The sequence below is a fragment of the Dermacentor albipictus genome, chromosome 5 (genome assembly GCF_038994185.2).
Source record: "Dermacentor albipictus isolate Rhodes 1998 colony chromosome 5, USDA_Dalb.pri_finalv2, whole genome shotgun sequence".
Lineage (NCBI taxonomy): Eukaryota > Metazoa > Arthropoda > Arachnida > Ixodida > Ixodidae > Dermacentor > Dermacentor albipictus.
The window spans coordinates 33,593,595-33,617,678 of NC_091825.1; the positions used below are offsets into that span (position 1 = coordinate 33,593,595).

Sequence of the window (24,084 nt, forward strand, 5' to 3'; positions counted from 1 at the left end):
TGGGGCTGAAACAAAGACACCAGTAAGCGCCTGTCCTGTGGTGCATGTTTTAGTGCGATGATATTTATACGGACGCTCGGAGCGCATTTGCGGCGTCGGCACAGCCACCGGTGTAGTAGTGCTGTCCCGCAATCAACGCGCATGTGCAGCCCGCGCACGCAGTTTGACACAGAAAGAAAAGCGATGGTCGACAACCCACAAAAGAGCGGTCTTACGCACAGGACCTTTGAAGACGTTGTTTACCCCGGAGGGCCCGCGGTATTCAGGAAGAGAGCGCAACGACTGCTGATAGCCTTCCTGTGGGACACGGCGCTCATCGACACCTGGTGACACACCCCTGATCTCAACTCGAAGGAGGATCAGGCGGAACAATTGCCGGCTATGTATGCCAGGTTAACCCCGCCTGCTTCAACACCACCACCACCACCACCACCACCACCACCACGTATCCGTCCGTATAAATGTAATCGCACTAGAACATGCACCGCAGGACAGACGCTTACTGATGTCCTTGTTTCAGCCACAATGTTTGAGATAATGTCAAAGATAAAGCCACTAGCCCTTCACGAATAAATCATTACCACTAAGCCACTGGCTTTGTTACATTGTCACTCCTTGATGAAACGCTGTGAAAATACTTTTCCTGATTGAGCTTTCATTAAAATTATGCGCCTTCATACCATAGCACGATGCGAAATACGTTCATTGCGAGATGAACAAAGCAAGCAAGCATAATAAAGTGTAGACACACGTACACAAAACTGCACTGTCTATTCAAAACAGCGCGTTTTTCTTTCCTAAATACATCGCCTTTTGTTTCTTGCGCTTCTATTGATGAACAGATCAACAGCATCTAGACGGTAATGGGCTTTTTAGGGCCTGTGATTTTCGGAATTTGGGGGAGCCGCACTAATCTCCTCATTTTGTCTGTAATATTGCTGCAAGATATGCTCCAAGTTCTGTTGCGCCATCACAATCTTGCGGTGAACGATTCTGAGAGTTCAAATTATTCTACATCAAGGTCATTCCCGTTGTCTTAAACTATTTTAATACCTTTAAATGTAATTACAAAATGGTATTATTACAAGCAATACCTCGTTCTAAAGATTTAAAAGAATGATATATGATAATTTCAATACATAAAAGATGATATTGTCACATGGCAGTGACAGTATCATTTGAATGACAATACCTGGGAATGCTAGGCCTTGCATGTCATTCATATGAAGCACACATCTGAATAATGGTATAGTCAAGAATTGGTGACAAATAAACACAGACTTCTCTACAATTACAAACTACAGTGTAAAATGTGGCGTCCTTGCCTATTTTAAGTAATCCGAAGCCCAGACCCAACGAATAAGCACGTAGAACTGCTTATTCCCGAAGTTCTTTTTGCTAACGTAGCTATGTCAGTTTCATTATAGTTGCTGATGACATCATGGTTTCGCTCTGCTCCTTCTAATTTGCCCAGTGCTATTGCATAGTGAAAGAATTGCATGCCTAAATTACACTGACTTGTTCTAAACTTTTTTATGTGGCTTGATGTAAAAGAAAAGCGAAGCTTCGGAGACTGTATTGCATGCATACACTCCATCATTTTCGCACATCCAGAGGTTGCGAATGAAGTGTCTTTTTCCCCAAAAATATTTCTTACCGTAGTGAATGGCTGGAGGGTCGTGGTGGAACAGTTAAGTCCGCTTGGACGCGGACTTTCGTTGCTGTGGTCTCTCTTGACGTCATATTGTAAGACGCCAAAGGACAGTGACAGGGGCAAAGGCACCTGTACCTTGTGATAGCGCTTGAAGGCGTTCACGATGCTGGTTGCTTGTCCCTGCACAAAATAAGGCAGCCTCAATTAGTCATCTCGTAATGTGCAACGGTGTTACGATGCAAAAGATGAACGCTATAGCAAAACGGATAACCTACAATACCACACCTTATAATTTAGCACACATAAATGTGAGACCGCTTTAGCTTACCAAAAAATTTTGCTACAAATTCAGAACGAAGAATATACAAAGTTTTAAAAATCCAAAGACACCTAAGCACTTCTTATGAGTTGTGAAAGCGAAATCAATATTTTCATATAAATACACTGTTGCGCTAACAGCAGCATAAAGACAGAAAAAAAAGTTGGAAAACGAGAGGTCCAACGCTGTTTTTTTTTAGGTCTTAGGTGATTTTAGGCTACAAGACAAGGGAATGCTATTTAGACATGAAATTCCTTCCCATGGTACTCTTCAGTTTCTGTATGTCTAGCTTTTGGCAAAAACCACGTCTGCTGGCACTATATAGCCCACGCGCCCAAAAGGAGCTGCTGCCATACGATTTGGCACATTCAGAAGTTAGTTAAAATAGCAATAGCCACTCTTGGCCTTGACTCTGCTCTCATGAAGTCGTGCCGTCACGCGATGCAGGCTAGTTTTCATAAGCAAATGGGGAGGCTACACGCAGCCGGCTACGCGAGCTCATTCGTATAGGGCTGGTCTCAAAGCATTGCTCCAGAAAGTGAAGGAAAAAAAAAAGCATATGCCTAGGCCTGACGAAAAGGAACGCAAACCCGCAGTGGCGCCATACGTCCACCAACTTTCCCACAATTTGAACAAAGTCGCTCATAGGTTTGGTGTGTCTGCCGTTTTCTCGGGGCCACGCAAGTTGGCTGGACTGTGTACGTGCATAAGCTGCGTTGACAAAAAGTCAGGATGCCAGAAAAAACTACACTAGACCTTACGTGAAATGTGTGATGGGCGTTATAGACGAGATGCCGCCTAAATGTAGGGAGTCCTACGTGGACCAAACGGGAAGACGCCTTAGTTACCGGACACGGAAGCATGAATTGTCTATAATGAACAAAGGTAATGTGCACTTACGTGCGCATAGCATGGTTTGCTTGGCAGGCAGATGTTAACCACTACTGAGTGAGATTAAGATAATTGGCAGGAGCGGTGAGGCGTAAGAAAGGGGACTTTTGGAGGCACATCACATAAAAGAGACAGGCATGAACTGCATCAGTGATACGACTATTTTTCTGTTTGACAACGAGATACAACTGATAAAAACGTCATTGTAATCGCTCTAGACGAGAAAAAAAATCCTGTGCTCGACCTATGATTTCCTACTTTTCTTCCTATGTCGATTTTTCTATTAGCGCAGCAATGTATTCATTACATTTCAACCACCTCGCTCAGTAACAAGTTATACTCAATAAACTCAAATTGAACGAATCTGAGCGGTTCTTCGAGTTACGAACTATTCATGCGCAAGTGAGTGCGCAGGTATACTTGGGCGTTTTGATTTGACGTTACCGAGGCGCAGTTAGCGCTTGCGCAGGCAAGGAACGCGTGGATAACACAAGCTTGCGAGAGTGAGAGCGATGGTGGCGTGTGGTCGCGGCGATGCTGTCTCCCCTCACGCCACACCTGGCGCGTTGCTGAAGCAGGTGTTGCTGCCACCCGATCTGCTTTGTCGAGGGGAGGTCGTGCCGTGCCATCACAGCCAATGGGAACCGAGGTACCGTTTAGCTATTACAAACGCAAGCTTTTTCGCCGAATGTCCTATTGGACGCTGTCGCATAAAAAATTAACCCCATTTCCCAATTCTGCTTTGTTAAGAGATGAGCATTGTTCAAATCAGGCACACACTTTTGTTAAGCGCCTCAGTAATATGAGAAACACATATGAAACTGAAAGCAATACATTTGGTACGCTGCTGCCTTCCTCTCTCTCTCTCTCTATATATATATATATATATATATATATATATATATATATATATATATATATATATATATTTCCACCTCTCACTTCGATATATCATGGGAAATGGTGCAGTGCTCGCCTACCAGAGGAATACGATGCTTGTCGGTAAATAAATCACCACTCCAGGAGCATAGGGCGTCCACTTGACAATGGTTGGCGGAGGATGCACCAAGAGGGAGGATGGTGTGAACTACTATGATAAGGAAGTCCACCGATCTTGTAAATGAACAAAGAGAGGAATGTAACTGAATGTGCCCGAAATAATGTTTATACGCAAAATGTCGACAGTCGCACACAATATAATGGCAAATTGCAGGGAAACACAAAGAAACCTAAGATCTTTATTATTTGGTTTTCTTGGCTCAGTCTAAGAAATGAAATCGTTTGCAAGTGCAGCCTCCACATAAACACACCATTACATCTTAAAAAACTACAACATTATGTATCTACAATTCCTTCTGCGATATCTTTGAGTTCTTGTAACACAGAAAAATATGTTGAATATCATTTAAGTCATACTTGACCACTCTTGCTATAGGTTCGATCTCAATATAACAATTACGCACGTCTTTCGCCCTACAGTACACTTCATTTGCCCTCCATTGCAACCAAACATAAGCCTTGTGTGCCGTATATTTCTCCCGGGACACTGGTAAACATGTAACAAAATGGCGAGTAAACGCTTTTTAGCAATTGCTAAAGCAACATTCGAGAAATGCTGTATTTTAACCACATACATTTAGGTTCACACAGAGATTTAATTCGAGTTGCCCTACTTTCACTGAATTTGATCTTTGTGTCGTTAGTATTTCTGCGATGACAACGTTATATATTTTGCAGCGTTCTTTAAAACACTCGGAGGTTTTCGCAGGGCTGCTATCTGTATTTTGTTTTTGTTGATGCACAATAAAGATTGTATTGTATTACGATATTGTATTGGTGCTCCGGAATGCTCGCATAAGTACTATCTTGTAGACGTGGCAACTAGCTCACGCGCACATTCGGAACTTTGCCTTCACATCACCGACAAACGGGCCCTTACACTCCACAAATAAAAACAAGGTGCCTCGTTTGGCTCACCGAGGCCAGTGCAAAGAGTTACCGGGAACCTGGCAAAACACATGAAAATAACAAAAACCGCCAGGGTTTACCAGTTATTTTGAAAGCTCTTAATGAGGCTAAACACGTTAGAGCTTCGTTACAATTTACGTTTATGACGGGCCCCACTTCTACTAAATATAAGCTTGGTGTCACGGAGAGGCTCTATGGCACATTGGAAAACATAGCTGGCGACTGTTCTAATGGCGCTTTCGAACAGTTGCTAAAGAAACGTATTGTACAGGCGGTATTTGGTTCATGCGCATTTGACTACGCATACACATTTGCCATAGGTGTCCGGGATTTGTGCGCAGTTTCATCTCGGTAGCAGTTGTAATTCTTCCAGAAAAGCGGACAAAATTTTGCACTCCTGGTGCATTACACCCATAACGCTTGGCAGCGTTTAAGAACAGTATTTATTTCAAAAGCTGAAATGTATGATATCACTACATTGACTACAACAACACGCCAGTCAATCAACCAAAGCGGCGCAATGTTGAAGAAACTCTTGTGACCCATATTATAGACACCGCACAGCCTGCAAAATATTGATAATGACTGTTTTATTGAAATCCGCGCAGGCAACGACTGCTGCATTGCGGACTGAGTATTCGACTACAGAATATTTTAAGAGTCCGTTATCTAGTCGCCACCGAAATGCGTTGAGAAATCACGCCATCGTCCTCTCAGTGATAGCTTCTCCATTATTACTTGCCATGGCCTCCACAATATATGCAGCAACAACACCACTATCAAAAAGCCTTCGTCAGGAACTAAACGCTGCCTGAAATGGGGACCGGCATAGTTGCCTTACAGTCCAGTCTTAAAGCACGCGACACCCTTTTCCAGGTAGGGACGTGAGTAGGAGCCATAATAACTAGGCTGCAAGGTGTTCTCTGCTTATATGGTTCGATTGAAGGCGAGGAAGTGGCGACGCAAGTGTGTGTGACTTAGAAGCGATGAGAGCCGGCGTTGGCATGATGACGCTGTCGCAGCGGAAATGACGAGAGCATCAAATGCACCCTTGAGTTTTAGCTATACTGTGACTATGAGCGAAGAGCCAGCCAAGATCAAGAAAAGCTAATAACACAAATTCGTAGGCGTTTATCTGTTAATTACGCTGAATGCATCGAAGCGTCCGTGGCCATTGGTAGACACGAAATGCACGTCGTCGAGGGGATACTGGGTCTTGCAATCACCAAACAGCGAAACCGCACTCGCATGAAGTTTGCGCTCCATATGAAGCAAATGAAGTTAAACACATCCTAAAAGATACTTACAACAATGCAAGAGAAATGCATTTATTTGTTTTTTATTTAGCGTAGAAACTTCATACAGTATTTCTACAGCAGTTGTTTCCTAGGCCGAGAGCTGTGTCGCGCATACCTGATTTATACTCAAATAATAAAAGCATACGCCGTATACATTAGAAGCTACCTCCTCTTACCGCCTGGAATCAGTAAACCTTCATTTGTAAAAAACGTTTATAGCATAGAGCCGGTACGCTAGGTCTATTTCACTAATTATGGCATTGACCTTCACACCCTTTCTTTTTTAAAGGGATTGTAGTAGCAGCAATTACTAACTTACAAAACAATACTTAGAAAAAAAAAGTGGACGTACCTCTAAATAGAATGGACTAGTTTTAGCGAACCAGCTTAATCATCCCTACTGTGACACTATCACATGTTCTTTAAGTTTTGTCTGCCTTTGCTCATTCTTGAACCTAGTCCTAAGTAAAAACAAGTGATTGGTGAGGGCATAGCATGAGGAGAGCATTGTTTGCACTGGCTTCTGAAAGACTATTCGGTAATAATGCGTTTGATATCTTCAGCTGCAGCCCCGGTATTACTGACAGCCAACGTTCTCTGAAATTGCGCCAAACAGACTAAATATGCAAGCACACCAGCTTAAAAATTCTAATTACTGCACGGTAATTATTTGGCGAAGCCCAGCATTTTTTAAGATTCTGTAATTAGAACACACCGGGTATTTGGGACCATGAAGAATCACTGCTACATTTTCAGCGAAGTAACTTTCTCGAGCATATCTATCAGATTTATTGCCCGTATTTCGACGACACCTAAACTAGGTGTCGAATTTCGCCTCATACGCTATTTGAAATTATCGCCAGACATCACCGCCTATCCACTATCCACGAACCAATTTTTTCCACAACAAGGATAATTTTTCAACACTTCTACTCATACAAATAGCATCCCCGTAATTAAGAAAAAGGAGCCACTTTCAGGCCTGATCCGTGGTCTTAGGACAACTTACGCAGCCACTTCAGCAACCCGTCCGCTGACATGGCCGTCGGTTGTGCTCCGTGCGCGCTCTATCTGGAGGCCCATAAACGTGGTGAACGGCTTGCTCGACTACTCGCGCAGGTACTGGACCAGGGACGGGCATGAAATACTTGAACTATGAAATCGGTAGGGTGCTTCGCAGTTTCAAAAAATGCTATGGAGCCGTTCAGAGGAAATATGTATCGTATCTTGTGCATTTGTCTTTTGTGTCAACGTTCTCTCTTTAAAAAATACTGCGAGTTGTAGGCTTTGCTGCAAACATCCGTGCGTTTTCGAGAGTAGTGTCAGACGGAATGGTATTACGTATTACTCAATAGGCGATAGCTTGTACTGTAGGACTTATTTGAATATAGCTGCAGTTTTCCATCGGCCAGCGCAACCATTCTGGATGTCACTTAAACAGTGGGCTTGGGAAAATGAACTGCGAAATCCTAGGAGAAAAAAGGATTTTCGTTCAGCGCATATTATCTCTTATGACTCGTCACAGCCAGTGGGGATAGAGAAGATATTTACACTGGTGATAAGAAGAGCTAGCATCATGCCAGACAATGCCATAGGACATAAAAATGTAAAATGAAGAGTATCGTTACAAAGCCGGCCTCTATATGACGAATGGGGATAAAATTCAAGGCCAAGCAAACTGATCGTGTTGGCCAGATGTTTCACTGAGTCTCCTTCAATAATTACTAGAGGGAACTCTGGCAATGCGATCGTTCAGCCACCGTGAGCTTGATGAATAGCGCCTGCCAAAAGAAAATGGAATGAAAAACGGAGGTTATATCGTGTTTGAACAGCTTGCGTACTCTGTGCGCAATGTCTCACGACTTCAAACTTCATGTGTAGCAGAGAACTGGAACAGTGACAACAACATAGTAATTCATAAAAACGAAGACGTTAGAGCATTCAATTCTTTTGAATAAAGTTTATTCTGTCTCTCTTCAGAAATTTCAGGAATATACAATCATTAGGTTGTTTTCAGTATTGCATTAAATGTATGCCAAAATAATTTCGAATAGAATGAGGGCAGCACTCAACGTTAGTCAAGCAAGAGAGCAGGCTGTGTTCAGGAAGGACAGTTTACAATGGATGACATCTTCATTATAACTCAGGTAATTGAGAAATGTGAGAAGTACAATCAACAAGTCTATATAGCTGTGATAAATAATGAAAATGCATTTTGTTCAGCAGGGAAACTAGCAATCAGAGAGGCGATGCATAATATCAAGGGGTACATAAGGCATACGTGGGTACCTTGGAAAATACAAAGATTCCACTGCTACCATGATTATGCAGAACGAAAGTAGAAAATTACCTATAAAAAATGATAAGGCATGGACAGGGAATCTCCCTAATTCTATTCCTTGCATGCTTAGAAGTATTGAAGCTCTCAGACTGGGAAGGCTAAAGAGTGAAGGTCAAGGGAAAATATATCAGCATCTTCCGTTTGCCGATGACGTTGTCCTGCTCGTCAACACTGGTGCATTGCAACAAATACTTGAGGACCTTAACCTAGAAAGTTTAGGAATGCGGGGTTGAGGATTATTACACAGAGGACAAATGCAATGTTGAATAGTCAGGCAAGGAACAAAAATTCATGATCGCCAGTCGGTCTCTGCAGCTGGCATAGCAACTCCTATACCTATAGGTGAATTACTTACTAAATCATGAAAACAATTACGAAGAATAAAAATTGGTTTGCGTGCTTACGTCTGGCATTACCGAATCCCAACACGGAGCTTACCACTGTCATTGAAAATAAGAATGCAAAATCATTGCGCTCTACCGCTGCTTACAAATGAGGCAGAAACACAGAGGCTAACAAAGAAGCTCGAGTAAAGGACCGCCCAAAGAGAAAAGGAAAGAGAAATGATAGGCGTAACTTTATGAAAGAGGAACAGAGCCGTGCCGATCAGAGAGCAAACGGGGATAGCCGATATTCTAGTGGGCATCAAGAGAAAGAAATGGAAATGGGTAGGCCACGTTATGCGTGGGGTGGATAAACTCTGGATAATTAGGGTTACAGAACAGGTGCCAAGGGAAGGGAAGCATATGTCGATGATGGATCAAATTCGTTGGGGTGATGAAATCGGTAAGTTTGCAGATGCAAGTTGGCATCATTTGTTTGAAGACAGGGGTAATCAGTGATTGCTGGGAGATGCCTTCGTTCTGCACTGGACCTACTACGCTAATGATGATGATGACAACATGAATTTGTCTGATCTTCGTGCTTGTGCTGCGCGCGACCTTGGGACTCCATTAATTACGCTTTATCTGCATTCATTGACCTAAATTTCAAAGCAATGCATACTTTGTTTTTCAGTAAGACTTCGGGAACACGCATCATCGCTGCTGATCTGTTCATGTGCGCATGACGTGACGCTTTCCATACCAGGCTTCTGTATTAGAGTTCCTGTGTTCATATCGTGCCATCGAATAATTAAATAATGTTTATTTATTTTTATCTGACGCAGTACTTTGTTCCGAAATATCAGTTTGTGAAATAAGTCAGATGAAGCTAGAATGACGAAATTTAGACAAATCCATGCACAAACCATCCTTTCTGTGCTAACTGAACCCCCTGCTTCCAGCTGCCATAGTTACTAGCACCACAGCTTCAACGAGTACTTTTATGAACCTCTATGAGTGTTTTACACACTAAAATCATCGAAGGAGGCATGTATGAGCGTACTCACGAAAAGCATCCTGTGGTGCTTCCACAACTTGCTGCTGTCATTGGCCGAACTGGCCATCCGGTGTCGAGCAAAGCCATAGCGACGAATGTTCTTCGTCAGATAGCGGCCTATGATGGCCACTGCATGTTTTCGCACATCGAGGCTGTCATAGAAATCTCCGTCGGCGTCCAGGGAGAGTAGATAATCGGTGGACGAGGCAACGGCAGCCATCTTTAGAAAGACGCTGAACGCAGCTTCTGCAAGAAGCCATTGGACAGGATATCGACGTGAATCTGGCCGTGTTGTTGGTTCTGGTGAGGAGCGTATGACAAGTATTAGTGAATTTCTTTTGAAAGACTACAGTGGCATAAAATATTGAACGTTTATGTCATTCTTGAAGCATTGGTTCGAATGCTTACGTTGCCAGTGACTTTTTACTCAGCAATAGTAATCTGATGCAGTCTTTCTTAAAGGGACCCTGAACGCTTTTGACGATTTTCTACAAACGTACTGAGGCGTTAGAGTAGGTCCTTCTGATCATTAATTGACACATCTAAGTGCTCTGCGTAGAGCGTGTAATTTATTATAAGGCATTAAAAATGCACATCGCTGCCAATCGCAGCGCACTGCTCGGCGGAATTTTAAGCCGCCCCTACCCATATGACCGAAATCACCCATATTACGTCAGTGGGGCGAGCTATCTGATTGGCCGACCAGGGCGCGTGATCGATAATTTTTCCAACTTTATGGTAAACAAACGATCTTTGTAATAGTTGGAATGTTAGTTAATTTGTTTTTATGAAAAGAAAGTAACATAAAGCGAATGCACAAGAACAATTTTTCAGTACACTTAAGCAGTTCCGGCACAGAGCAAGTGTCGTCTGCTTGTGTTACAACGTACTCCATTTTGACAAGAGCTCTGCGGTGAGAGTCGGTCTCAGTCTTTTCGCGAGCACTATGATTCGACTTCGTTGCCTTGTGGACTGCAAACGTAGCGACTGGCAATATGTCAAGCTGCGACATCGTGTCCCTCTGCAAGGCAGCGTACGAGCGAACTGGCTGCTGCGCATCGGGCTGCCGCTATCCGATCGGCGCAAGGACTTCCGCGTTTGTGGCCGTCCCTTTACACCGGAAGAATACTAACGCAATAGCGTTTCGCGAGTCCGGTATTAGGGCAAACGCAAGCGCATGGGGACAGGGTCTGGCCGCTTGACTGTGCCGTAACGGGATGAGCCATGAGATGAGCAGAAGGGAAAATGTGAATGCCTGCACGGTGCAGCCACCTGGTGGCATGGAGCTCAACCATACGCAGTAGCAGCAACGAAGCGTATTCTTCTTTCCTGCTGGTGCGTATTTCTCGCAGGAGTGTAATCATCAACACGTTGTTTTTATCAATGTTTAAAATGTTTAACACTTGGTTAGAGCAATATTAGCGCTTTGTTTGGCCGGTTAAGCGCTGCGCCAACAAGTGTCTGGACCGTGCAGACCGATCAGGCCGCTCACGTACGTCTACGCCAAAGTTCCTTCATCAACTTCAGTTTATGCCTCCAGTCATTCGCCGAAATGACCAGCTTGCCTGTGGTTACCGGAATACCAGACACGTTCGGAGCTACGACAGAATGCTCGCAACGCACGCTGCTTCGATAGCTCTCGCTTGGGGTCGACGGCCAAGCGGCTAGCGGAGAGGATTCGCGCGGGCGGGGGCGGGCTTCAAACAACCGGAAGTGGACGATGTGACGTCGCATCGTGACGCAGGACCACTAAAGGCGGAGCTTAGCCCCGCTCGCTCGGCGAACGAGTTGAGGAGGAAAAGCATGGCTGGGGAGGAGGGTAACTTCTAATCGCTTGTAGCTCCATTAATACGTAGCGCTTAACTTAAATTGTGGTGCGAATGTTCTACTTAAGCTGTACCCTACGCGTCTACAAAATTTGTCCGAACCGTTTCAGGGGCCCTTTAAAGAAACAAACTCTGGGTATGTACCGCTCTTTCATTATTTTCTCGCTAACTCGGTTCACTGAGTAGTTGCCACTCAGTGTGCTGCAAGCCAGGTAACGATTCTGAGCATTTGATGGCACAGGCAAGCCATGCTTCTTGTCTAGTTTGGCACGTGCGGACTTCTCGGCTGTGCTCCTACATGGCGCAGCGTGTCCAGAAAGAAGCGCGAGAGACAAGCGCGGTTACCGCAGAACGCGTGTGCTGGCGTTCGCAAGCACTAGCGCGTCATGCTTTTTGGAGGCCGTGCGCAGGATGCGTGGCAGCGGCACTCGATGGCGGTTATAGCTTTAAGGAAGCCGTAAAGAGGAGCCTTGCTGGAGTACACGCCTCATACGTAACTCGTTTCGACGGTGGAAATACGTTTGGTGCCTTTATATTGATTCTATGCTAACGCGTTACCGTCTACATTCCTCTCGAGGTGGTTTCTGCCGTAATCTACTAGGGCTTGGCACGAGTTCAGTGAAACACCCTCTGTTGATTACCCGGTACAAAATGTTGCAGTTAGCCTTCAAGTTTAAAGTGAAAAGTCGACAAAATGCCGCAAATGATAGCCAAATGAGATCCTACGACCTCCTGTGACTACTGCTGTCATTATTGGCTGAGCTGGCCATCTGGCGCCATGCGAAACCACGGCTGGGTCGCGACCGACAGAAGCTATCAGCCCGCCAGACAGTGAAAATCTAGTCTGTTCTTTGTAGGGGTACATAGCTTTCGCATAAAGGTACGGAGCTGTTCTAGAAACGCAGGGAATGTAAATTCAATCTGCGGTATATGTTCCCGTCTGATATTGCTACTAATTGGCATGTTGCCATGCTCGAATATAGGCTTGAAAGTTAGCATAAGAAAACAATCGGCCCACCTATTTCCTCCTTAGTGGTGTAAAAAAAGAAAGATCGTATAGCGCATGGTGACTACGGGTTGCCGTGGCAACCTAGGTATTTGTTTCTACTATTGCAGTCGCCTTGATTCAACGTCAGAATCTTACTGCATGTTCGACGTACGTTACGTCATTGCACTAGATTCACTGTACGGAAAATGCAATTAATGTACGCACAAGAAGTTTCGCGTATTGTAGCACCAGCTGTAATAAATAGTGCAGTGGGGTAAACTTCGTGGCTGCAGTTTGCGCTAGTAAATTCTGCCAGTAATGGGGACGTATAATTGAACTTTCCTAATTCAGTTTTAAAGCGCTTCGTCGAATAGATATTTTATTTTCGTCCACCAAGTCCCTTCCAAATATGTGCCGTAGCACACTATGACTTCTCAAATTCTGCCGCCTCACCTTAGACGTTATTATTTCACAAGAATTGATAGCTGATGCAAAAAGCCTCTAAAGAGACATCCTCGAAGCATGAACTATCGTTAATGTTCCTCATATGCGACAAAGAACAACTATCGCCAAACAGAACACTGATATCCCCCTATTAAGTGATAGCGTACTTATAGAGTCATGATAGTGATTTCCCAACAGCCTTGTGCGTCAGGGCAAGTTTGCGGACTCAACGCGACATTCAACTTAAGAACCCGACGTACCGACATCTCGAACTTCTCTCAAACATGCGGTTTCGTGCACACTGTGACGCCCCTCGCGTACTTTTAGAGCGCCTATAGTTAGCTATTGGTTACTTCCAAAGTGAACTAAGGTTGGCTATAATGCTTTAAAATGTAGCGTGACGGATGGTTAGATCGAAGCACTGTCTTCCCAATGCTCTACTGATGAAGTCACAATGGTAGGTATGTTTCTCTCATAAAATAATTCGTTAGACTTAATTTCACAATGACTGTCGACGGTAACACGTCGGGAACATTTGATCAATATAGCGGCACAACAGATTAGAGACCTTTAGTGAGTCCGGTATCCGGGCAAGCGCGGGCGGTTCTCCGGTTTAGCGGGGGCGTCAAGGTGAGCGGCCCGATCGGTGGCGCCAGCTGGTGGCGCAAAGCTCAACCACACAAACACAGAGCTAATTACTGTATTCTGCTTAGCTGCTGGCGTAAATTTCCGACAGTGGCGTAATCGTGTTCACAATTACGCCGCTGCCAAAAATTTGCACGAGTGGCGAAGCAGGATATGGTGAGTTACTGCAGTTTTAGCTATGCGTTTGTCTGGTTGAGCTCTACAATACCAGGCGGCTTCACCGCTCACGTTTACGCCCCGACCATCCGGTAATCCGCCCAAACCGCTCCCGTTTACCGGAATAGCGTACAAGCTAAACGTCTCTATTGACACCATCGAAACGCATTAAATCTGAGGCGTGAAGCTAAACATTTCGACAGAATTGCCTGTCTGGTTGGGAAATTGATTAGAACTTGAGACTGACTCCAACCAAATAACTGAATTTTATTAGCCCGACGTTTCGGAGCCCATTCGGCTCCTTCTTCAGGGGGTTGTTCTTCGGGGGGTGGCGGTGTGCCGTTTTAAAGCATCTTTTTTGAAGAAAGGAGGGGTGGGAACGGGAGGTGGGGAGACACTTCACAGACAGAAAGGTGGGGGGAACAAAAGGAAAGGGGGGTGTGTTGTTGAGCTCTTCCATGGTGCTGGGATGATCAGTGCTGGGGGGAGTGCTCGCGAGGGTGCCCTCGATGGGGGGCGGGGGGGGGGGGGGAGGGGAGGTTACAGGGTCGCGCCGACGTTCTGTGTTGGTGAAACAAGCGGGAGTCTATCTGGCTGTGCGTCCTTTTCTTCTTTTCGTCAGGTCGCCAAGGCCATGGACATACACCGAGGGTAGGTTGCCCTTCACGCGGTTTATGTTATTCCCCGTATTCTGAATGTGCCATGACTCCAGTAGTAGTCTCTTTCGCCAGTTCGTTTCTGTTTGAAGGATTTCAGTTTCCTTGAAAGCAATTTTGTGGTCGGCGTGTTCAGAGTGTTCAGCGACGGCGCTGCGAATACGGTTGAATGTCCTGACGTCGTTCTCGTGCTGTCTGATCCTTTCTTTTAGATTTTTGGTTTCCCCGATGTACGACGCCGGACAGTCGGCACAACTGATTTTGTAGACGACGCCTTGAGCTTTTTCTTTAGGTGGACGATCTTTTGGTTTAGGGAGGAGGATATTGAAAGTGTTTATTGGTTTGTGCGCCACTTTGAGGCCTTCTTTTTTTAATATTCGGCTGAGCGCTTCGCTGGTACCTCTGATGTACGGGATGGACACTCGCTTCTGGGGTTGGGGAGAAGTCGACGGCTGAAGGTCCCGCATTTTGCTTCTTCTTTTTTGTTGTCTGGTTGTTTTCGAATGAAGTCATCTGTGTAGCCATTCCTCTTAAGTTCGTTGAGAACCGTTCTCTTTTCTTTCTTTAGATCCGATTCCGATGAGGAATGAGTTTCGGCTCGTTTGAATAAAGAATTTACAACAGATGCCTTGTGGTTTGCCGGATGGTCGGATTTGAAATGAAGATAGCGGCCTGTGTGGGTTGGTTTTCGGTAGACTGAAAATTTTAAAATGCCGTCTTTTCGTGTAACTTGTACATCTAAGAATGGGAGTGATCCGTTCTGTTCGCGCTCATATGTGAACTGTATATCCGGGTCTATGGAGTTTAAGTGTTTCTGCAAGTTTTCGACTTGGCTCGTCTTCACGATGCAAAAACAATCATCCACGTACCTGAGGAAGACTTTTGGTTTCGGGGAAAAGGTATTTAAAGCTCTCTCCTCGATGCTCTCCATAGTCAAGTAAGCCATGGCAACGGAAATTGAGGCCCCCATAGGAGTTCCTTTAACCTGTTTGTAGTAGCTGCCTCGGAAGGTGAAATAGGTATAGGACAGGCACAGTTCGAGAAGGCGGCAGATCTCGTCTACACTCAAAGGGGTTCTCTCACTGAGCATATCGTCACGTTCCAGTGCATCTCTAGTTGCGGAAACAGCCAACTTAATGGGTACTCTTGTGAACAGAGAGATTACATCAAAAGAGACCAGACATTCATCATTTTCGATACGGACTTTTGATGTGAGTTTGATGAAATTCTTGGAGTCGCGCACGTGCGATGCTGTCCTTCCGGTGAGTGGTGATATGATCTGATGCAAGTAAGTGGCTAGTGATCGTAGTGGGGAACACGAAAAGTCTACGATTGGTCGTAAGGGGATTCCGGGTTTATGGAGTTTTGGCAAGCCGTAGAAAGCTGGGGCGGATCCGTTCCTACAGATTAATTTTAGGTGGAGATTTCGAGAATTTGGGTGGTTGCGGAATATTTCAATCAGCGTCTTGTTCAGCACCGACTGGGTTCTCGTAGTGGGGTCCTTCTTTAGTCTCTCGTAATCTTGGCTGTCGAGTAGGGGGGACGCCTTATCCTCGTAGTCCTCAACCGTTGTTTTGAACATAAAGGACTACGAGGATAAGGCGTCCCCCCTACTCGACAGCCAAGATTACGAGAGACTAAAGAAGGACCCCACTACGAGAACCCAGTCGGTGCTGAACAAGACGCTGATTGAAATATTCCGCAACCACCCAAATTCTCGAAATCTCCACCTAAAATTAATCTGTAGGAACGGATCCGCCCCAGCTTTCTACGGCTTGCCAAAACTCCATAAACCCGGAATCCCCTTACGACCAATCGTAGACTTTTCGTGTTCCCCACTACGATCACTATCCACTTACTTGCATCAGATCATATCACCACTCACTGGAAGGACAGCATCGCACGTGCGCGACTCCGAGAATTTCATCAAACTCACATCAAAAGTCCGTATCGAAGATGATGAATGTCTGGTCTCTTTTGATGTAATCTCTCTGTTCACAAGAGTACCCATTAAGTTGGCTGTTTCCGCAACTAGAGATGCACTGGAACGTGACGATATGCTCAGTGAGAGAACCCCTTTGAGTGTAGACGAGATCTGCCGCCTTCTCGAACTGTGCCTGTCCAATACCTATTTCACCTTCCGAGGCAGCTAGTACAAACAGGTTAAAGGAACTCCTATGGGGGCCTCAATTTCCGTTGCCATGGCTAACTTGACTATGGAGAGCATCGAGGAGAGAGCTTTAAATACCTTTTCCTCGAAACCAAAAGTCTTCCTCAGGTACGTGGATGATTGTTTTTGCATCGTGAAGACGAGCCAAGTCGAAAACTTGCAGAAACATTTAAACTCCATAGACCCGGATATACAGTTCACATATGAGCGCGAACAGAACGGATCACTCCCATTCTTAGATGTACAAGTTACACGAAAAGACGGCATTTTAAAATTTTCAGTCTACCGAAAACCAAACCACACAGGCAGCTATCTTCATTTCCAATCCGACCATCCGGCAAACCACAAGGCATCTGTTGTAAATTCTTTATTCAAACGAGCCGAAACTCATTCCTCATCGGAATCGGATCTAAAGAAAGAAAAGAGAACGGTTCTCAACGAACTTAAGAGCAATGGCTACACAGATGACTTCATTCGAAAAACAACCAGACAACAAAAAAGAAGAAGCAAAATGCGGGACCTTCAGCCGTCGACTTCTCCCCAACCCCAGAAGCGAGTTTCCATCCCGTACATCAGAGGTACCAGCGAAGCGCTCAGCCGAATATTAAAAAAAGAAGGCCTCAAAGTGGCGCACAAACCAATAAACACTTTCAATATCCTCCTCCCTAAACCAAAAGATCGTCCACCTAAAGAAAAAGCTCAAGGCGTCGTCTACAAAATCAGTTGTGCCGACTGTCCGGCGTCGTACATCGGGGAAACCAAAAATCTAAAAGAAAGGATCAGACAGCACGAGAACGACGTCAGGACATTCAACCGTATTCGCAGCGCCGTCGCTGAACACTCTGAAGACGCCGACCACAAAATTGCTTTCAAGGAAACTGAAATCCTTCAAACAGAAACGAACTGGCGAAAGAGACTACTACTGGAGTCATGGCACATTCAGAATACGGGGAATAACATAAACCGCGTGAAGGGCAACCTACCCTCGGTGTATGTCCATGGCCTTGGCGACCTGACGAAAAGAAGAAAAGGACGCACAGCCAGATAGACTCCCGCTTGTTTCACCAACACAGAACGTCGGCGCTACCCTGTAACCTCCCCTCCCCCCCTCGCCCCCCATCAAGGGCACCCTCGCGAGCACTCCTCCCAGCACCGGTCATCCCAGCACCATGGAAGCGCTCAACAACACACCCCCCTTTCCTTTTGTTCCCCCCACCTTTCCGTCTGTGAAGTGTCTCCCCACCTACCGTTCCCCCCCTCCTTTCTTCAAAAAAGATGCTTTAAAAGCGGCACACCGCCACCCGCCGAAGAACAACCCCCTGAAGAAGGAGCCGAATGGGCTCCGAAACGTCGGGCTAATAAAATTCAGTTATTTGGTTGGAGTCAGTCTCAAGTTCTAATCTGAGGCGTGTACTGCAGCGATATTCCTACCAAGCGCTTCCTTTTGAACACTTGCGCCATCTTACCGCGCCGCTGCGAAGTATAAGCGTGGACTCAAAAATGCATGGTGCGTGGCCCATGCGAATACTGAGATATGTATCGAGAGGCAGCCAGGTTCCTCTCGCGCCTTTTCTTATACACAGGGCGCCATCAAGTGGTGCTGCCGAGAAGTCCGCGCATGGGATCCTAGGCAAGACGCGTGGCGCGCCGGCGCTTGCGAACGCTGCGAATTGTTCACTCGCTCGCCGTGCACCCAGTGCCCGATAATAGGTTGTCCAAGTTGGTGAAATGTTCATTGAGAACCGGCACATACATATGGCATTTATGGTGCAGCTTGGTAAAGCGTCAGGTCGCTGTCCTTGAGGAGGCCGTGGGCAGTGCCTTTGATTCGGCCCAGCAAGCGACAAATTCGGCATGCGCCACTAGGCATGTGCCAGTGGCGACTGAATATCTTTCACGGTAGCTTGCGTCACTGAATATGTGCCACATAGTCTGTGCCACCCTTCAGTGGGCCTATTGAAAAGCAACTTGGGTTAGTGGGTACATGCGGCTCTTCAATGAGTGTCTGTGACCTTGGGTCTGAGGGTATGTGCCGCTTCTTATGTTGAGCTGTTCAATAAACAAAAAAGCTGAGAAAATCTTTCACCGTGGGGTGGGAACGAACCTACGTGTCACATCTTTAGACTACCCTGTCTTAATATATATTCAAGTGCACGCCACCCACGGGTTTCGCAGCAGCACTGCTAGATGTTGCAGCGTTGCTAGAGGCATGTGCGGCAAAGGAAGCTCCCCCTATACACGCCTCCTACATGACGCGGTTCAGAGATAGCAATACGGTGTGGCGCTATATTGGTATTCTGCACATCGCATTAATATCAGGGTTCATCGTAAGATGGATTCTTTCGGCGCATTTAGCATCTTAACACGCACTTACTAAATTATTCAGTATCCAGCTTGTTCCCACTAATCACTAGGGCCCTCTTCCCCCTACGTGAACCACAATCTAATTATGAGGTATGCCGTAATGGGGGCTCAAGTATAAATTGACCTAACTGGGGCTCTTTTACGCGCCCCCAACGCACAGCGCACAAAAGTTTTTCCAGTTCGTCCACTTCGGAAAATGCGCCGTCGTGACCGATATCGAACCTGCGACCTCGTGCTCAGCAGCACAACGCCATCCGCTGAACTACCGCGAAAGGTATGTTGATATTTTGCAAATAAGCGCACGCACCTGTAAAGTAAACAAATAATTATTATTATAGGGAACAGAAGGAGGAGCTTACGGTTGGAGACGGCCACAAACTCCTCGGACTCTCTCGGCACTCGGACGTCCGCGAATATCATGAACTTGCAAATACCGCTCGGGAGTGACATTGGTTGGCGAAGCTGAGCGCGGACCACGCACACCACAAGAGGGCGCTCTGTTTAAAATACCGCAGACTGGTCACTTACATGCAGTATGGCGCGCACCATTCGCAGGTCCATGAAAACAAAATAAAATACGACAGAGAAGCAATTCTCACTGGCTAAAATGTTCTACGACGAACAGTCAGCATCGTTTATAACACTCACCGAAATATTTATGATTGATTGCAGAGGACAGACGACATGATAATGATATGCGAGGTTTCATGGTGCAAGGGTCAAGTATGGCCAAAGAGCGCCAGTCTAGTGTTAATCAGTTGGCAATGTAATAGTGAACTGCGAGAGGTAGATATGATGTGGATGTAAAAGCGCTTTAAAACAGTCGCTCTAAAGAGCGTAATATGTACATGTAAGAACATAATGGCAATGACTAATGATGCATACGATGAACATGAAAGATGCATTCTAAAAGGATAATACATATACTAAATATATCAGCGCTAAGAATTTGTAGGACGGACTACTGCTTTGACAGAGCCCTTGTTGCCCAAGAGCCTGGAGGCGCGTGCTATGCAGGAAACTACGACTGCAGCAGGATCCTCTGGCGAGGGGATGTGCCATGAATTGCTTGGGCTGAAAACATGTATTACAACGTCACTCAAAAAACCTAAAACTGCTATGGTGCTTTAAAACGGTTCTTCAACAAGAAACATAAAAAGAAGAGGGACATGATCACGACATGCTAGATGAAAATATTTCTTTCTCTGTGTGTTTCCTCTTCCCGATAGTCCAGGACGACGTGGAGGGCGGTCAGCTGTTCACCACATCTGGCACAGGTTAGTGGTTCACACCAGTAAGCAAAAAACTGATGGGTGCCATATTTGTGTATTATTTTGAAACGACATAAAAGGACACCAGTTCGCTTTATTTTCGTTGCGGAGGGCTAGAAACCTACCTGTGGCTTAGTCAAGTGAAGCTTATTATTTGTTTCAGCTTCCCACAAGCGTTGCCAGGGGCTTTACAGTTTCGCAAGAAAGGCTTCAAATCTGTTTCAGGGTGGGCAGCTCTAGCATTAACAGAACGCCGTGTAATTGACGTGGCCATTTGGTCGACTAGCACATTACCCTCGATGACTCTATGGCCTCGCACCCAGCATGTAATGACTTGCTGGTTAAATGAATAAGGTCTGCCCAAAGCGGAATAGAGCTCGATAACTATGGCATTGTTGTATTTCAAGGCTTTCATAGCGCTTAGGGAGTCTGTATATATTATTGATTTTGAAGTTCTGATTTCCTTACATGCTCCATAGCCCACAATAGAAATAGGCCTCAGCCGTAAAGACGCTCGTTTCCAGGTGCAGTGCACCAGATTCTCAGAAGGATTGACTGACGGCTGCATAAGATACCCCGGTATGCGACTTAGAAGCGTCTGCGTAAAACTCTGTGCATGTGTGCTCAGGCTTGAGTTATAGGAAATGTAATCTGATTGCCAGCTCAGGTGCGTGTTTTGTAACTTGTAGAAGAGCTGTATGACATTCTGCCACCTGCCCCTCCCAAGGAGGAATCAGCTTGGTTGAAGGCATTAAGCCGTGTCTCGATTTCGTCGCTAACCTTCCTCATACGCAGTGAGAAAGGCTGTCTTACGGAGAGACGATTACAGTAAAGTGTAGCGAACGTCAATTCATTAATGGTATTAGAACATGAATGCTCAAGATTAGAGTGCACTTCGAGGAAATATGGGAAGCTGATGTATTACCTCTGCAGATGGAGTGACCACTCATTCGATTTTACGTATACGCTTTCAACAGGGCTTGATATGAAAGCGCCAGTGGTGTTTGCTGATTCCCTGATGGTGGACGCGACCTAGCATGGTTAGCACATTCGGGGCAGCAGAGAGATGTACCATGGCACCAGAACCCATTCGCTATGGCATGAGGCTCTTGTAAGTATTCTATAATTACTTCCTGCCGCTACCCCATGTTGTTTGGGATTTTGAGTAAATTCATTGTTTTTAGACATTTTTTTCAGGTATTTTATTTGTGGAATGAAAGTAAGCCTAGAGTCAAATAAAATTAATACCTTGATGTTTGTTCTCTCTCTCGATAGGTATTTGTTATCCACACAGTTCGACGCAAGGGTCTGGAACAAGGCCTCTCTTCTAAAAAGAACACAACCACGTTTGTGGGCTTAGCTTTAAATTAAGTTTTTTCTGACCACTTAGACACCTTTTTAAAACCCCGCTGCAACGGTCTCTCGCACACGACGAGCTTATAGGATTTGAAGTCTATTTGTATGTCGACCACGTAGACGCCATAAGATATTGGCGATGGTAATGAAGCATGGAGTGTGGCCAACAAAAACGATGAACGAGGTGCTTCTTTTGGGTACGCCACCTTCCTGCACAAATGGACGTGACAATACAATGCCGATTTTGACGTGGGAGGTAGCATCAGAAAAATATATTTCGATTAGCTCAAGTCTCACCTTATTCCGTAACACCTCGTTGCGTCGTACGCCTTCTCCATATCGAGGAATATTGATAAGAAGAAACTGCTTATGCAAATATGCGTCACAGATGTTTCCCTCAACGCGCATAAGCTAATCAGTCCTGGACCGCCCTTGTGAAGCCACACTGATAGGGTTCAAGCATTATGTTCAGTTCAAGAAAATGTATGAGTCGCCGAATACTGACTTTTTTGAAAGATCTTAAAAAGTCAAATTGCGAGAGCTATCGGGTGGTATCTTGCCACCGAGGGAGAGTATTTAACCCTGGTTAAAAACAGAGACCGAAATTGTTTTATTCCATGTGGATGGAAATTATACGGCAGCCCAAATAGTAGTGAAAAGCTTGATTAGTGTCAGACGTGCATCAATGTGAGCATTCTTAATTATGCCATAAATGGTTGTCGGGTCCCGGTGCAGAGCTCTTGCGTGCGATCCAGGCAACTCTCAACTCGGCAATACTCAAATACAGTACACACGGTTCGTTCTGTTGGCACTTAGGTACGGCTGGCTTGCATTACTCTACTTGTATTTAAGCAAAGATTGTAAATAATGGAATCTAATGGGATAATGGAATCTGAACCTGGCAACGTTTAACGCTAGAACGTTATCTACTGAGGCGAGCCTAGCAGTGCTATTGGAGGAATTTGATGGTCGTAAATTGGATATAACAGGGCTCAGTGAAGTTAGGAGCACAAAAGAAGCATAAACAGTGCTAAAAAGTGGGCACGTCCTGTGCTACCGGAGCTTAGCGGAGAGACGAGAACTAGGAGTCGGATAACTGATTAATAAGGATATAGCTGGTAACATACCAAAATTCTTGTGAAACTTAAGAGATACAAATTGAAGGTCGTACAGGTCTACGCCCCTACGTCCAGTCATGAGGACCAGGAAGTCGAAAGCTTTTATGAAGACGTGAAATCGGCGATGGGTAAAGTCAAAACAAACTACACTTTAATGATGGGCGCGACTTCAATGCCACGGTAGGCAAGTCAGTAGGGGAATATGGCATAGGCTCTAGGAATAGCAGGAGAGAGTTATTAGTAGAGTTTGCAGAACGGAATAGTATGTGGATAACGTATAGCTTTTCTTCCGCAAGTGGGATAGCCGAAAGTGGACGTGGAGGAGTCCGAATGGCGAGACTAGAAATGAAATAGACTTGATACTCTGTGCTAATCCTGGCATCATACAAGACGTGGACGTGCTCGGCAAGGTGCACTGCAGTGACCTACGATGGTAAGAACTCGAATTAGCTTAGACTTGAGGAGGGAACGGAAGAAACTGGTGCATAATAAGCCGATCAATGAGTTAGCGGTAAAAGGGAAAATAGAGGAATTCCAGATCAAGCTACAGAACAGGTATGCGTCTTTAAATCAGGAAGAGGACCTTAGTGTTGAAGCAATGAACGACAGTCTTGTAGGCATCATTAATGAGTGTGCAATAGAAGTCGGTGGTAACTCCGTTAGACAGGATACCAGTAAGCTATCGCAGGAGACGAAACATCTGATCAAGAAACGCCAATGTATGAAAGCCTCTAACCCTACAGCTAGAATAGAACTGGCAGAACTTTCGAAGTTAATCAACAAGCGTAAGACAGCTGACATAAGGAAGTATAATATGAATAGAATTGAACATGCTCTCAGGAAAGGAGGAATCCTAAAAGCAGTGAAGAAGAACCTAGGAAAAGGCAAGAATCATATGTATGCGTTAGAAGACAAATCCGGCAATATCATTACTAATATGGATGAGATATTTCAAGTGGCTGAGCAGTTCTATGGAGATTTATACAGTACAAGAGGCACCCACGACGATAATCGAAGAGAGAATAGTCTAGATGAATTTGAAATCTCACAAGTAACGCGGGAAGAAGTAACGAAAGCCTTGGGAGCTATGCAAATGGGGAAGGCAGCTGGGGTGGATCAGGTAACAGTAGATTTGTTGAAGGATGGTGGGCAGATTGTTCTAGAAAAAGTGACCACCCTGTATACGCAATGCCTCATGACTTCGAGCGTACCGGAATCTTGAAAGAACGCTAACGTAAT

At 45.3% G+C, this 24,084-nt stretch overlaps 1 protein-coding gene across 10 annotated transcripts in view; it reads right to left on the minus strand.

Moving 5' to 3' along the window:
• Positions 1–24,084, minus strand: part of LOC135908105 (uncharacterized) — a 126,598-nt gene that overhangs the window by 20,366 nt on the left and 82,148 nt on the right. For 8 of the 10 annotated variants that reach the window (XM_065439856.1, XM_065439860.1, XM_070539539.1 and 5 more), the window contains 3 exons: positions 19,460–19,597; positions 9,862–10,151; positions 1,658–1,834 (listed from right to left, as the gene is read on the minus strand). In XM_065439856.1, coding sequence (XP_065295928.1) covers positions 1,658–1,834; positions 9,862–10,151; positions 19,460–19,597 — 605 coding nt within the window. The remainder of the gene's footprint in view (positions 1–1,657; positions 1,835–9,861; positions 10,152–19,459; positions 19,598–24,084) is intronic. The other 2 variants (XM_070539540.1, XM_065439863.1) reach the window with 2 other exon arrangements.